We start from the raw sequence: 16,233 nt of genomic DNA on the forward strand, positions 1-16,233 counted from the left end.
AAGGATTTCTGCTGGAACTCACAAAGAATGGAATGTGGATTGTAGAAACTTAGATTTTAAACATATTCCTAATGAAGTCGTTGATTTGAGCGTGAAAAAAATGTGAGTAAGAATATACGAATAGATCATTTGTAAAGCCAATAAACGGGAGGGAAACATTTTCATCGGTTTCTGGTTGATTTCAGCCTTAAGAAACACCCGAAAAACTTGTTTAAAAAACGATGCATGTTCCCTGGATAAGGAAGCAGCCGAAAACATGATGCAAAATTTAATTTTCTTTACATTTAACCATATCTTGATTTTCTAGCTATCTTAGCGGGAATCCGTATGTCTGTGATTGTGATATGGCGTGGTTCCTGGACGCTCTTTACAGAAGATTTCCCAGTAATATCATCATCACAGATTTAGACCAAATGACATGTGCTATGCCAGAGAAACTAAAGGGGAGCCTGGTTAAAGCCATCAAAAAGCAAGACATCTGTGGTAAAGGTCAGTCGGTTGATCGGTCGAGGATTGATTGCATAAACGGCGTGTTTTCAATGGTTGATTTCTTTCGCTCTAGTGCTGCCATGTCGAGGTTTGAGGTGCTCTCAGTATGCAAAATGTATCAAAAATGCCACTACTCATGTTTATAAATGTGCTTGTAGAGCTGGGTATAAAGGAAATGGGGCTATTTGCAAAGGTATAGTAGAACGTACGACTGTATGATGAAAAAATTGTACGAAAATTATTTTTAAAATAAGTTTACCCTTATCTCTTATCTTTTTCTTCTTCAGACTTGAACGAGTGTACCTTAGGAACCCACAGGCATATCTGTGATAATGGCCGCGAGAACTGCATTAATACAATTGGTTCTTTTGAATGTCGGTGTAAACCTGGATTGAAAATAAATAATAAAAATCAATGCGATGGTAAAGTTCTACATGTTCGTGATAACATAACAAGAAATATAAATGCTAAACGTTTCTGGTATAGAAAGTCAGGAGCCGGTTGTACGAATGCTGCATGCTAATTAATGCTATCCGCTGATTTTTCAAATAATTTAAACGTGCTTGAAAAGCAATGAAATCTCCAGATTTGGAGAGACCTATTGAAAAAACGCACTGAATCCGTGGTGGAAAACGCGATCTAGCTTTCGTACAACCGACCCCAGAGCCAGTCGTGTTTTGGATGGGTTTATACCGAAAAACCAGTGGCAGTGTTAATTATGAATGATAACAATTTCTCGCAGTTCCAGAACCGTGTGATGCACTGTTTCACCCGTGTCCTGACGAAATCAGGGAAGTTTGCTCTAATGAGAAGAGGGGTTACAAATGCATTTGCAAAGAAGGTTTTAAAAAGAATGCTAAACACAGTAATTGCTCAGGTGAACTACATTACTTACAGCTAGCACACGGAAACCTTTAGAACTATATGAGAATATGACAAGCTTAAAATGCCATAAAACATTCCATTAAGAAACATTGTTTGGAGGTTTTTTGCGAAGGAGTAAAAAAATGGAAAAGCAAAAATGGGGACTAAAAATAGTTATGATGAACTTACTTTTTATATTAGGGGGCTTTCCGATTGAAATCATTTTCTTGTAAGCTGTTGATGGAACCAATCTGATGGGAAGCAGCCTGCGATTACTTTCTTCTTTTCCTTTTTAGATGTGAACGAGTGCGAGACGGAGAAGAGATGCCCCGAAGAAGCTTTGTGTATCAACAATATAGGTTCCTATCAATGCATATGTAAAGCTGGTTTTAGTGGTGATGGCAAGAAGTGTGAAGGTATCAGAACATAGTCCATATATTTATATTTCCCCTACAGTGGCTGACAAAGTCATTTTCAAAATTTAACATGTTTGAATTCAATATAGATATCGATGAATGTGAAAGAGGTGACCATGGATGTCCTAGCAATTCCGTCTGTGTAAACTCTGAAGGGGATTATAAATGTTTTTGCAACGCTGGATACGTCAAATCTGGACATTTATGTGTTAAAGAAGGTGATGTTTCCTAAGAAGTTTCTGCATGTTTTGGAGGCCTTGTAACACCAGTAAGCAACATTGCATCCAAACATTTCTCTATTGTTTATCAGAGAAGAAGTTGAAAAATATGATCATTTATTATGGAGTACCGGGAGCAGTCGTTCTTCTCATATTTACAACCTGTTGTTGCTGTTGCTGCTGTTGTCGTCGAAGGTACGATTCCTACTACAATTTGAATGGTTCTTGCAAAAGGCAATCAATCTTTCTAATAAGCGAGACTGATGATAGATAGTAGAGGTCTTAGAAATGAGCAGTGATATTACTGGGAATAAACTAGGTATTCATCGGTACATTAAGATGCAATGTATGGTAATTGGGATCAAACAATCTGATGCAATTTAGAAATTGAGAATGGAGAGAATTACTTGCCTTGAGACGTTTCATTCCAGATTTTATAGTTCCATCCCTGGATAACTTTACCAACATTGCTTTTCCAAATCTCAATCACGCAATTAATGAACCAAATTACACTTTGCAGGAAAACTAAGAAATCAAAAGATCAATTGATAAGCGACCAAGAAATGCAGGCAAATCAAGATCTATTGAATTTAGCTATGGAGACAGATCCATTTCTTCTACAACAACAGCAAGTTGAACAACAAATGTATCTTCTCGGAATGCAACAACCACAGGAGCAATACATGGCTTATTATAATGAAACTGCAATGCCAGGAACAAACAGGCGAGGAAAATCAAAGTTTTTTCATTGATAATAATTTCATCGGAATATAAACACACAACAACTATAGAATACCAGACCAAAAGGGTTTATTAATAATTAAGAGCTCTGTTAGAGGATCAATTGTTGTGTGGAAATACTGTTTACTTATATAAGTCTCTGTTCTGAGATCATGGCTCAACTATAATGCAAATGCAATGCAGTATGATTGAATTATATCAAATATTGAAATATTTCTTATGTTCAGGATTCTTGCAAATGACTCAACTATGACTACATGGTCAGATGATGAAGATTTATACGCTCAAGGCTATACCGATGACTATACAATGTACAATTGAGAAGCTATACAGCAATACAAAGGCACTTTCCTTATCTACATTGAAGTTCTTAATGAGAAATAAATATTTGCGGAATTTTACATGCACTTCCTTTTTTTTCGCGACGACCTTGAAACGGGGTGAGAGAGGGGCTGACAGCAAAGTACTTCACTTGCTAAAAACACGACTTTACAGATATTTTTATTGTGACTTTGTTATGGAAATAAATGGTCTCGAACAATCCGAAGCCCGGCTGTTAAACACGAAAGCTGATTAATTAAGTGACGAAATACGCATGCGCCTATTTCGTCACTAAATTATCATACGCAGCGTCGACAGACAAAAGTTAACAAAAAAACGCAGCATGAAATGAACATTTTTTTCTTGAAATCAGTTCTTCTTCCTTTTTTATTTCTTTTGATATATTTGCACAACTCGATCAATCTAGTCGAATGTTTACAACTGGAATGCAAGCTTGACCACAAAACTAACATTTTGGATTGTAGCAATCGGAACTTGTCAGGAATTCCCGACGATGTACTTACAAAAGAATTCGCAGGAATGTAAGCGCCTTGATGCATTTTATGTTAATGTTATTGCAGTTAGATGCTAAACGATGTTGTTGCAGTTAGTGTTAAACCATTCCACTTTACCATTGACAGATGCATACAATCTGAGATTATGAACAATATCTTTTGTAGAAAACTCGGAAATAATACATTCGTGTGCAACGCCACGTTACTGGACACTTTGGAAAGAATTAGGGACAGGAGCAGTATAATAGATTTAGAGACCCTTAAATGCGGTGATCCAGAGGGTCTTCGTTCTACGAACATCGTAGAATTACTGGAAGAGAAACGACTAGAAACTGCTGCAAATACCTCGAATATGGAAAATATAAGGAAACGTAGTGCGCACAAATCGGGCCGCAATATATCGACCATACAACTGATGACTACAAAACCAACGCCAACAACAGTGTCGTGTTAGTTCACTCTTCATATTTCGGGGTCGGGGAGAGAGCTTATGTTATCGCAACGGCGTTGCAATTAGAATTTAGAGTACAACTAAGTTTATGACGAATATCAAGTTTATCAAATGAAATTATTTGAATTTTCATTTTTTTTAGACCCCTGTTTACCACCGCACGTACCTTGTAATCCTGAAAAGGAGATTTGCGTGAAAAGCAAGACGTCGTATGAGTGCCATTGCAAACCTGGTTTTAAAAGAGCGTCAGAAAGTGGTGAATGTGAAGGTACTATGATGCAGTTTATGATCTGATCATCACACAAACTTACATTAATGTCATATTCTTCCCGTCTTTTTTCAGTGTTCAACCCTTGCGGTGAAAAGAACAACTGTTCTAAACATGCTCAGTGTATAAACGAAATAGAGTTGTACACCTACAAATGTATTTGTAAAACAGGCTATGTTGGGAATGGCGTGGACTGTGTAGGTCAGTTCAACATGCTCAGTACTAGTTAATCCACATAGTTCAGCAGAAAACTAGGGACATCAAATCACCTCATTCGTGCCACCGGATTGTTGCTAGATAGTCTAGTGAAAGTCTTTATCAATAGGGAGGATGTGGAATCCAATTCTTTACTAATCCATGAATATTAGCTTTCCCGTGTTGATTGAGAGTGAAATCTACCAACAGTTCTTCTTCCATAGACAAGAACGAATGTGAAGGCAACGAAACTAACCAATGTCACAAGTTTGCGACGTGTGTGAATCAAAAAGGAGGATACAAATGTATTTGCAAGACAGGATTTGAACAGCACAAGGAAGGAAGGCTTTGTTTAAAGAAAAGTAAAAATTCCTTAGAGAACACAATCCTGCTAAATTTCCAGACCAAAACAAGGACATTTCAACAATGTAGGACAACAGATTAAAAATTTTCTCTTCTTTTAAGACAAGATTGACATAAAGACATATGCTCTGGCTGGTTTGATCGTTGGAATCCCAGTTCTAACGTTTGTCGCTCTTACAATTTATGTGTGTAAAAGGTAATGTTAGAGACACAAAGACCTGTCGTTTACGTGAAGCGAATTTTAGGTGTTTTATTGAAAAGAACAACCGTTTTTAACCGCCATTTTATAGTAGCTACACCAAAATGCATGCATGCTACCAGAACGTGTAAAACTGTTGCATACTGAAAGTCTGAAACTTTAACAGGCGCGTGAGAAGAAGAGCTATGACAAGAGAGGCAGAATACACCGCAGAAAATCCACCAAACGATGACACTATTCCTCCTGATAATCAACAGTTAATCAATACAGCTGGAAGTTATTATGAAGAAAGCATACCGATGAAAGGGTAGGAGAAGTGATAAACACAAACATGGCACATATATTCAAACCCCACGTCAGTGCAATGAACAAGGGGTCGATGTACATAATCCTCCAAATATCCATTTTAGATTACCAGCATCAGAGTCAGCATGGAGCGAATGGCCGGACTACGATGATACCAGAGAGAGCGATTCCGATTAAAAGTTGTGGATACGTGGGTACAACTATGGATCACTAGGAATATTTGTTGATACTTCACTATAACAATCAACGATTTGGAAAACGAAAATAAATGTATCTTTTGTTCACCAAATCACGAATGAATATTGAGATAATTAAACCCCAGCCGGGTCTAGTTTTCCCCGTGTTTAATCGCTGCTTAATCACAACAGTGTTCTGATATATATTATATATGGATAATTTCTATACATGTTCCTCCAATTACACGTATATATATATGCACTGTACATATTCTGCACCGAATTAATTCAACCATACGCATTCGTGATAACGACCCGAACTATTTCTCGGAAAATTGCGCGTTCAACCAGGCCAAGCCCCATTTGAGATTGGTGAGCATAAATTTCAAAGCTTTAGTCCAGTGCTCTTCAGAGTTGAACTGGATTCTATATTTAATCGTATTAATACGATATTAAAGGACTGCTGATATTGCGAACAAGTTGACATGATTTAAAATAAATTTCAAATGATGCTTACTTAATGGAGTATGATCCACCAGTTCCACTTGAGTCAAATATTTTTCCATCATCCATTCTATATGAGGTCAAAAAAATAGATCAACACACTTGCAAAAAAGCAATAAGTCTGGTCAATATGGATTGCTTGAAAGATTTTTATGTTTGACTGAAAAAAGTTCATGCAAAATGTGGTTTGGTCTGTTACCTGTATGGCAAACAGAAACGTTTGTCAACTTTTTCAACTTCCTCTTTGAACTAGAAAAATGAAAGAAATGAAAAATTCCCTGTCAAGAGCTTGACTATAAATAGTTAGCTGGTCACTTCAGATTTAAATCAATATATTATCAATATTATCAATATTATCAATATTATCAATATTATCAATATTATCAATATTATCAATATTATCAATATTATCAATATTATCAATATTATCAATAAATCAATATCATTCAGCATATTGTGTGCTTGTGAACGAAACTTACTTGCTGAAGACAGTCAAGAAATGCCACCATGCCATGATCAAACCTAGGAATAGAAAAAGAAAATTGAGACTTCAGAAGTGGAGATATTTGGACGCAATGAAGAACTTTGTACTCACTTTGTATCCCAAAAGAAACGGAAACCACCAGATGCATATCTGGAAATAAAAACAGTAAAATTAGAATGAAAGACAAAATATGACAAACCTCATACACACTTACAAAGGTAATTCTTTAGATTTATCATCAAGACTTTCCAGGTATGAATGATTTCCAAAAGGTACCAGACGATATCTACACAATAACAATTTGATGTATGAAGGTCTAAACTGACCAGGAATCAGTCAGGAATAACCCATGCAAAGTGATCACACAACTGCGGTTTTTACTTTTTAAACTTGAGATTCATTTTCCTTGCTAATGCATGCAGCAGAAGAACAGTCTGTCCCCAAGCAGCATTTATTTCAGTCCATTCAACCTAAGGAAAAACAAAATCATCAAGAAATGAAAAGTAACTTTCAAGCTTGTCACAAGATTTGCTCTCCCAATGAAACACACTAGAAGCATGTACTGCACTTACTGGTACGCTAGGAAGTCGCCCAAGTCGGAAATTATTGATCGTGCCAAAATGTCCTTTGTACCTGAAATGATCACATTGGCTTCGATAAATTTGATCATACATATTGAAACTGTCCATTATATTTCGTATTTGATTGTCTTCACTAAAAATGGGAGATGAACATTTTCTTACCAAATATTGAAGGTACTGTTGAAGACATTCGTTTTTTTGAGTTTATCTAATTGCATCTGTGCATTATGAAGCTGATTATCAACACTGAAACATATATTATTACGAATTAGGTACAATTACATTAGATGCACACTAGATGATCATCAAACAAACCAAACTATATCTACAAACCTTTGTTGTTCCTCCTGAAAATCCAAGAGTTGCTTGTGATGCTCGTTATACTGTATCCAATATCTCTCTTCTTCCTTGTCTAATCTTTCTGCTTCTTCTTTTTGTTTAGCAATTGACTGCTTCACCTTCGACCGTTCAATCTCAATATTTTCCAATTCCTAGTGAAAGGAGGGATAGTGGTGGATACCTAATGATAGATATGATGGCTATGTGATGATGACGGGTATTTGTTGTGAAGATGGGTATAAACTGAGTGGATAACAGGGGTAAATAGGGTACATGAAGATACAGGTCAGTCTATATTACCTGTATCAGTTGAGATTCTTCCAATTTCAAATTCTCTAAATCTTTCGTCAATGACTCTGTGTCTTCTTCCTTATTGCTATCTACTTTATCCAAAAATTCTTTGCTATAATCATTGAGTTCATCTGTAGTGACTTTTAGTTGATGGTCTAACAGATCTAGTAGAGTGTCCGTACATTCCTCACACAATGGATGATCGATGTTTGATTGTGCTGACATTATATCAAATAGTTGACTTGTCACCTGTAAAGAATTAGGAATATTCTACCACCAATTCTCAAATTCAAAATATCATTGAAGAGTTTCATGTAGGCAACACTTTTACATCATAAACCATGTCTAACGCACACTGCAGAGCTACGTCCGAACTGGAGTTTGTATTGTAAACACCACTTTAGCATGGCTCTGCCCTGTTTTCATGGGTTTAGGTTTCCTAGCCGGGGCTTGGTTGAACTCAAATCAAGTTAAAGGGGTGTAAGCGAAACAATGTATTGCTAATCAAATGGAATTTATGAATATTATAATTGCACATGCAGTAAATCTGATCAAAGACAATACAGAAAACATTTATGGTACCTTAAGTCGATGGCTAAGGTTATCTGATCGCACATTTTGAGCATCAATCAGTGTGAAACCATTACCATCAATAGACCTGCAAGTGAACAGTAAAATACATTGATCATTATAAACACTGTTGATACAATTTCTCATGCCAATAAATACACATTAAGTCACCTTTTAGACGTAATTGTCCTCCTAACGACATTGTCATTCACCTCAGATATATGAACCTACATTTAAAAACATTATATCAATCACTTTTAGTGGCTGGTAACTGGTTACACATTAGCCATTAGGTGATGAACGAATTTCCAAGGCAGATAAATGAATTGTTTGTGATTTTCAGATGATTTGCCTCTCAATAACAATGCCTCTGTCATGAAAATTTCTATAATAATGCATGTACAATAAATTTAACAATTGGGAAAATAGACTAAAATTATTGATACCTCATTTTTAGAATCGGTCTCCTTGCCAGTTGACTTATCAGTAGGTACAACTGGTAAACTAGGCAAAGGGACTATAAAATAATAAAAATTGTGAATGGGAATTTATGTGTATAACACGAATGTTATGTATATGAATCAAAATTATCAAATGTACAGTACATTTATATACAATGTTTATCCTGCACTTACATTAGTTACATTTGTGCATACTGTACAAATATTAAGTTTACGTACAGAATGAATATTATCACGACACAGACATATAAAAATGCTGTCAGATTAGCCCGAAAAGTAATTTAATGAAACTTACGTGTTAGCTCCGAAAGCGTTTCATCGTCGATGGAACTAAATGAGCTTTGGTCAAGACGTAATGGTTGAGAGCATCTTTGACACACAAAACTAACCCGTGTTGTACCGCGACTACCACTCATCGTTGCAAGAGACTACCTGCAAAGACATTTACTCTTTTTCATAGTTACATAGTTTTCTCAGTGTATTTGAATTTCACTTTTCACTTTTAGGACGCCATATTTGTGTCGCGTTGGTTTTATCAAATTCCCCCCTGTATATCTGCCTCCACAAATAAAATTATTAACAAATATCAGAAAAGGCAGGGGGGTGAAAACGTTCATGTTCCTGAGATTTTCAACTAAATTCCAAGATTGGTCATTTAATTTGCATTTGCATCTTTGGTTACAATAAGATTACCAAATACAAATACTGGAAATTGTGTTAAAGAGAGATAAAACTCAAATGCGGTGTGTTTTAGTTGGAGATGCTGTGAAACTTTTTGCAAGGTCAATTCATTGCTTGGCAAAAATTGGTGATGAAATCTATATTGAGCCATTAAAGAAAGGATTGTCATTGAGGACTGTAAACTCTTCCAGATCTGCTTACGCATGTTGTTTGTTTACAAAAAGTTTCTTCCTAACTTATGACGAGAGCATTTCGAACCACCAAAGTCAGGATTCCCTTGATGAAGATTTCAAGTGTAAACTTTCCATGAAGTCTTGTCTGACCGTTTTTAAATCCCTTAACACTGTTGACAGAGTGGTTGATCAATGTACAATCAAAATCGACGATGACTTAGAACAATTGACATTCTTACTGTATTGCCGTCACGGTATTACCAAAACTTATAATTTATCATATCAAGACTGCGAAAGCTTACAAGCGATCTTTACAAAAGATCTCACACCTAATGTGGTCAATGTTCAACCAAATATACTGAATGATGTTGTCACGAATTTCCAGAATGCACATGAGGAAATCACCTTTGCAGTTTGTCCACAAAATTTAGTTGTTACTAATTACGTGGATGAAAGTGAAGATCCGTACGCAGTGATTAAGACTAAAATGGTGTTGGCTGCTGAGGAGTTTGACAAATTTCAAATTGGAGTGGACACTGAAGTTACCTTTTGTTTGAAAGAATTGAAGGGGATAATAACTTTTGCAGATTGGACAAAGGAAAACCTTGACATTCACTTTGAATCTGCTGGAAAACCAATTGTATTTAGTTTGGTCAATGATCCAACATTCGAAGCTAATTTTGTTCTAGCCACATTAATGGATTTGCAGGATGAAGAAACTTTGGAACTGTCAAACAAACCAGTGTCAAAGAAAGCAAATAAAACGAGTGAAAATCCAAAAAAAAAGCAACCAGGAAATCAAAGAACAAACGAAAAAGAAAGAACGGTTGAAAAACCAAGCAAACATCTGGTAAAATCTCAACCAAAACTGGATCAAGACGAGTTTGGTTTTGATGATGATGATGACTGGACAAAGGAAGCAATCGCTATTGAGAAGAATCTTACCCAAGAAAGATCAAGAAGTAGCGGAAAGAAACATCCAAATTTTGAGGATTCTCTTCCAAGCACTTCAACCGAAGTGCAACGTAATCTTATGGTAAAACAAAAACAGTCAGTTGAGCTCAGTGCATTACCAAGTGGTTTACTAGATTCTGAAAACAGCTTGACTGTCGATTCTCTAAAGTCACCAGGTAAAAGCAAGTATAATCATATTAATTGCTACAGCTAGTTCCAACTGAATGCACAATTGGTTTGATAATGTTGAATTAAAAGAAATCACATTTTCTTTAAGGGATAAGAGTAAGATCTGGCAAGAATAAAACCATGCAACTTGAAGACCGAGGACAAGAACCACATGATTTGGTTAACGCATCCCAGGAAAGCGTACCTGGCACACCACCAAACAAGAAGTTTAAATCCATGTTTTTCAGTGCAATAACAAGCAAGACAACTTCCAAAGAAAAGTCTAAGAGTACGTCAGTCGTACTAGTCAAAGACTCAGATGATGAGTCTGACTGACATTGTCTAATTCACATAGTATTCTTTATATTTATTTTCTATCAATAAAGGATAGCTGTTGCTTTTGACCATTTTGCTGTTGATAGGATTTTGTATTGGGAGATAAACACATCACTTATATTACAATTACAAAACATTTAACATATTCAATGCCACATACAATAGTCCTAAACTTTCTTTTATTTTGTTTCCTCTTTTTTACTTGTGTCTTCTTTCTTATTGCCAGGTTTATCCTTTTTTTCTTCCTTAGTGTCTTTATCTTTATCTTTGTCCTTAGTTTTATCCTCTTTCTTTCCACTCTCTTCTCTCTCTGCATCTCGATTAGCAACTTTGTTATTTATAAGATTATGTAACGCAATTATCACACGAACAATTGAAGCCGTATATATGACCAACATCTGATCGTTGGTTTTCACCGACGTTGCTTTCACAAGCTCAGCCACATTCAGGTCAGGCAATGAAAACATCTTGTAGTTGGTAGATTATGGTGTGATTCACAGGCAGTGTACCCATCACTACCTTTTCCAAGTAATTTCGGATATCTTGAAGATGCTTATTAAGTCCTTTTAATGAGGTGAGTTGGCTCGTAATACGTTGTGACAGGGTGCCTGCTGTTAGGTTTCTTATATCACTGAAAGTTAAAAATTATGATGTTGTTAACCGTATGATGTTGTTAGCCTGTTTCAAATATCACAAAAGGTATGAAATGGAAAGTATGAGAAGACATTCACATACCGTAACAAGTGTTCTACGCCAACTTCTTCAGCTTCTTCAGCACCTATTTCGCTAGGAACATGTTCAAATGTTTTGCTTGTTGGAGTGCCATCCTATGGAGAAATCAAAGAATGATTGGACTTCCATCATCACAAGATCTCTACCACCAGTTTTCCTCACAAATCATGGATAATGTCTTCCAAAAGTTATATTGTTTTAACAGTTTGACACCATTCAAGTGTTTACAATGTACTCTTTCCACTATCGATGTCCAACCCAACAAAAATAATATGAAATCTAACCTGGACCTACAATGACTGCTAAATATCCAATAATTTGTATGTATAATCAAGATACTTACATCATGCACCTCCTCAACAGCAATGTAAGCTTCGGTCGGTAATCCAAGATCTTTTGGTTTAGCGTCAATTATAACTAATACCTGCAGAACAAACAGTAGGTATTACAAGCAATGAACTACACTTAGAATAAAATGTGGTAATGCATTGTAACTGTATGGATTATTTAGTTCACTACTTACCGAATTGCTACAATATCTTTGGACAAGTTCATTGATTTTTGTATCATTTTGATGTAGCTTTGGTCCTGTGTGATACCATCCAACAATTTTTTCACGTGCTAAACAGATAAACACACAATTTATATACAATGTTAACTAAGTATTTAAAAGCATTCCAAATCATTAATTTCACAAACCGTTCACTTTCTTAAACATTGTGTACATATTCTCCAAGTAATCATGATCCAAATACCAAACATCCAAATCACGTTCATCTTCGTCAAAGGGAACTACAAACAGAGTTGATTGCATCACTTTAGCATATTACTTTGTTTAACACAAGACTACTTTCTAATCAGCAAGAGGGTAAGGCCCCCGTCAGTCTCTCTAGCTTATCCTATACTTGAATATATAGGTGTCTCATTTGTCAAATAGGTGGGATTCAACTAACTGACAGGAATTCCTTGTCAATGACAAGGTTTAAGAGACCTAAATGGATTGTATGAACTACAACAAATGCCTGTGGTATAGCTAATGCTAATAATAGTTCTCTAAATATAGACCTTGGTATGGTACAAGCAGTTAAACAGCACCAAATACTAGTATTATTTCGTATTCTTAGTTGAGAGGTCTAACCAACCTTTGTAATTCTGTCAAATTTTGTTAATTTTAATATGACAGTGCATATTATGGTGTATATGGTGATTATGGTCTGTACTATATTTGACTCTTAATTATATTTACGTATATAAATATTGTAAATACTATTTTGAATCAAGAGAACAGTGATGATTACCTGCAAAACTATTAGACACATCCAGTATTCCTTTTCTATTCGCCCCGAGAAGGACACCGACAACTCTACGTTGACTTCCCGCTGTACTAACGCGATTGAAATGGTCCACAACACTTAGTAAAACCAGTGGATGAACAACCACCTTCGTAATGCCTTCTGCTGGTGGTGGCATGGCAAAAGCGTTGAAGAAAGATATATTTTCTAAGGATCGGAAATAAAACTTTTTGTCTCAAAAGAAAATGTATAAAATTTTTGAAACATGTGAGACTCTCTGCGCACGCGCGCACTTGTCAAAGTTTCCACTTCGAACTATGCAATTCAAAAGTGATTTATGAATATTTATGAATATGAGTGATTTATGAATATTACAAGTAATATTTAAAGTCATATTTGACTTCAAAAATCTTCAATCACTTCATCTTAACGATCTCATTCTCTAGAGATCGTAGATATAACTCTGTTATTTATTATCCTAATGCTCAGTACAATACAAAAAAGCGCCCTAATACAGTTTGCAACTCGTACAGAAGATAGATTATTGAGTTTTGTGTGTAGGCTAGCAATAGAATTTCACTTCGCTTCAAACATACTTCAATCTTTCTTCTTTGCCCTAAAAATTTATTTACTCATTTAAAAAGCAAAAAAAAGTTTCAAGTCTAACCTATCTAAAAATGCACAAAATGCTAATTATTTCTCTAAGTGGAAACACGAAGAGAAGGAAACTAATGTAATTACAGTAAAGTTATATAGGTCAGTGTTTTCTAAAATAAATAAACAGATGTGCGTACTATAAAAAATGTTCTGGATGAAATTGTGTCTAAAATACTTTTTGCCCTAAATTCTCGCATCGATTTAACGGGGTTTTTTCCCGGAGACGAAACAACAAGCAGAATAACGTTTTGAGTTCATTTCCGTCACAAAAATGGGCAATAAAGTCGACACAATGGCTGCACATATTGAGACAGCTAAGAAAACTCGAGTGTTAAATTGCTCTGGTCGGAAGCTAAGAGAGGTGATTAAACACGTTAATGATATAACTAGAATGATTTCCATAAAGTTATCTCTTTTAGAGATATCTTCGAATATACTAAAGTTAATATAAATGTATACAAATAATGTTTTACAAATAATCGTTACAATTTGGAATGGTTTTGGTGAGGTACATTGTATGTTTAGGGCGTGGCCAGGGGCTATGTGAATTAGGTCATCTTTCTGGAAATGCAAGATGTGTCTATAAAGCATGATAATAACAATGTCTGCTAAGTAGCAAATCTCTTAGACTAATATATTTGAATGTTTAGATTCCTACGGCTGTAATGAGTCTGGCTTCAACTGTCAGAACAGTGGATCTTTCAAACAATAAATTAACAGCAATTCCTGCATCTCTGGGGAATTTTACTGAACTAAAACAGCTGAATGCTGAGCATAATGAAATTGGTATGTTAAAGTTGCACAAGAGGTTTTGACTCTAAACATCCTAACATCCACCTTGACCTCTCTTACTCTCTATCTTCCCTCCATATTACCCCTCATTGTATATCATCTCTCCAAATGTCTCCTCAAAACTCTCCCTATATATCCCACAATCATGAATCATCCACACATAATTATTTTTACTTTCCAGATCACCTGCCAAATGAACTGACAGGAATGAAAAAAATTGAAAATCTACAATTGGGTTACAATCATATCAATGAAATCCCATCTTCCTACTCAAAATTTGTGAACTTGAAATCTGTACATTTACAAAGCAACAAACTGACAGTTTTCCCAAAATTTCTATGTGAACTTAGGCATTTAAATGTCGTTGATCTGTCTGAGAATAAAATTACGGAGTTGCCTGAAAATGTTGAAAAACTCCAATGTATTGAACTTAATATGAATGGGAACCAGTTAAAAGGGATTCCTACTTCACTTAGCTTGTGTCCACGACTCAAAGTCCTAAGAGTTGAAGAAAATCTGCTGGAACTTGCATCTATAACTAGTGAATTTCTGAGGAGTTCTCAAGTTTGTGTGCTAGCAGTTGATGGAAATTTGTTTCAAATAAAAGATCTTACAGATAAAGATGGTTATGACCAGGTATGATCATTCGAATCATCTCTATTTATTTTACAAGATTTGTATTGTCAGTTGCCTTAATGGTAATTTTTGTTTGGAAGTCACCATAGGGACTAGGCAATTACTTTTTATTTGGTGTATTACCTGACTAGTTATCCATGTAATCTAGCTTATGAATTTTTTTCTTTTCTCATTTCATAGTACATGGAAAGATACACAGCAAACAAGAAAAAGTTCTTTTAATTGACTTATTCATTAGCTAGACTCTGCTATCATGTAAATGTAAAACTCTTATCTGAAGAGCAGGAATGCCCAGCTGGAGCAAAAGACGAACTCAAAGAACATAAAATAACGAGAGATATTTAAGAAGCGTAGTAATATTGTAGATAACGTAGAAAACATATTGAAACCGTGAATCGCGTTACTTAAATCATAATTGATTACACAAATTTGCTGTGTAAACTTTGGTTTCGATATTTTGCATTATCTGATATTTAACATCAACAAAAACTGTTGATGTTTAAACCATGTAATCTGAAAACAATCGCAGGTTGTGTTTTAAAAGGAGATGACACTTAAACACCACCTGTTTAGCGGTTAAATAGCGAAGAAGCCAAGAAAGTTCTTAAAGGAAAAAAAAGAAAACATTACAAAGCGTCTCTCGCTAACGAATCTTTATTCCTTAGCGTGGCTATTTCGTTGCTATGTTTAATACAGTTGAATCATGTATTTCAAAGTTTCATAATATCAGAATTGAAATCTTTAGATGAAATATTAAATCCAATCATTACTGACATTAGTGACCTGTCTGGCAACAGGTGTCACTGAGCCTTAATTGGCCCTTGTGACGTCCTGTGGTAAGGTTTTCCCTGCCACAAATCAGCAAATCTTATGCTTTCAAACCATGGAACGAGAGCTACAGTCGACTATTTGAAGCCCTATGGCATTTCGCAAATGGAAATATATTCCAACACTCGCTTTAATAGGTTGGATGGTCGTCGTGAGTTATTTTGCCTTCACGGATTTTGACAAATGCGGGCCAGAGACGAATCAGCTACGAAGAGCAAAGCGGGTTCTAAAT

General features: G+C 35.5%; 5 protein-coding genes across 5 annotated transcripts; 3 read left to right on the top strand and 2 right to left on the bottom strand.

The window, feature by feature from the left end:
- The first annotated feature begins 413 nt into the window (after window positions 1-413).
- LOC114525601 (EGF-containing fibulin-like extracellular matrix protein 1) lies at window positions 414-5,523 on the top strand. The gene is made up of 10 exons (XM_028546988.1): window positions 414-489; window positions 563-682; window positions 777-911; window positions 1,650-1,769; window positions 1,859-1,987; window positions 4,158-4,283; window positions 4,703-4,783; window positions 4,944-5,037; window positions 5,207-5,347; window positions 5,451-5,523. The coding sequence occupies exons 1-10, from the start codon at window positions 414-416 to the stop codon at window positions 5,521-5,523; spliced, it is 1,095 nt and encodes a 364-aa protein (XP_028402789.1).
- Window positions 5,524-5,807: 284 nt separating this feature from the next.
- LOC114525674 (beclin-1-like) lies at window positions 5,808-9,271 on the bottom strand. The gene is made up of 15 exons (XM_028547080.1): window positions 9,048-9,271; window positions 8,738-8,808; window positions 8,463-8,518; window positions 8,304-8,379; window positions 7,731-7,970; window positions 7,425-7,582; window positions 7,254-7,337; window positions 7,083-7,143; window positions 6,892-6,980; window positions 6,725-6,796; window positions 6,622-6,660; window positions 6,506-6,548; window positions 6,226-6,275; window positions 6,040-6,096; window positions 5,808-5,948 (listed from the first exon to the last, which is right to left on the bottom strand). The coding sequence occupies exons 1-15, from the start codon at window positions 9,166-9,168 to the stop codon at window positions 5,843-5,845; spliced, it is 1,323 nt and encodes a 440-aa protein (XP_028402881.1). The 5' UTR covers window positions 9,169-9,271; the 3' UTR covers window positions 5,808-5,842.
- A 121-nt stretch (window positions 9,272-9,392) lies between these two features.
- Window positions 9,393-11,064, top strand: LOC114525602 (cell cycle checkpoint control protein RAD9A-like). The gene is made up of 2 exons (XM_028546989.1): window positions 9,393-10,736; window positions 10,838-11,064. The coding sequence occupies exons 1-2, from the start codon at window positions 9,491-9,493 to the stop codon at window positions 11,062-11,064; spliced, it is 1,473 nt and encodes a 490-aa protein (XP_028402790.1). The 5' UTR covers window positions 9,393-9,490.
- LOC114525773 (26S proteasome non-ATPase regulatory subunit 7-like) lies at window positions 10,901-13,350 on the bottom strand. Its single transcript, XM_028547194.1, is given in 7 exon segments — window positions 10,901-11,523; window positions 11,525-11,695; window positions 11,800-11,891; window positions 12,140-12,220; window positions 12,320-12,417; window positions 12,496-12,588; window positions 13,095-13,350. Coding segments are annotated over 7 exon segments (987 nt in total). The 5' UTR covers window positions 13,267-13,350; the 3' UTR covers window positions 10,901-11,243.
- A 523-nt stretch (window positions 13,351-13,873) lies between these two features.
- Window positions 13,874-15,705, top strand: LOC114525756 (leucine-rich repeat-containing protein 57-like). Its single transcript, XM_028547178.1, has 4 exons — window positions 13,874-14,106; window positions 14,396-14,531; window positions 14,719-15,173; window positions 15,354-15,705. Exons 1-4 carry the CDS (start codon window positions 14,017-14,019, stop codon window positions 15,393-15,395), a joined length of 723 nt encoding a protein of 240 aa, XP_028402979.1. The 5' UTR covers window positions 13,874-14,016; the 3' UTR covers window positions 15,396-15,705.
- Window positions 15,706-16,233: the final 528 nt, after the last annotated feature.

This window comes from Dendronephthya gigantea, unplaced genomic scaffold, assembly GCF_004324835.1.
Source record: "Dendronephthya gigantea isolate DGI-Jeju-01 unplaced genomic scaffold, DenGig_1.0 000035F, whole genome shotgun sequence".
Classification (NCBI taxonomy): Eukaryota; Metazoa; Cnidaria; class Anthozoa; order Malacalcyonacea; family Nephtheidae; genus Dendronephthya; species Dendronephthya gigantea.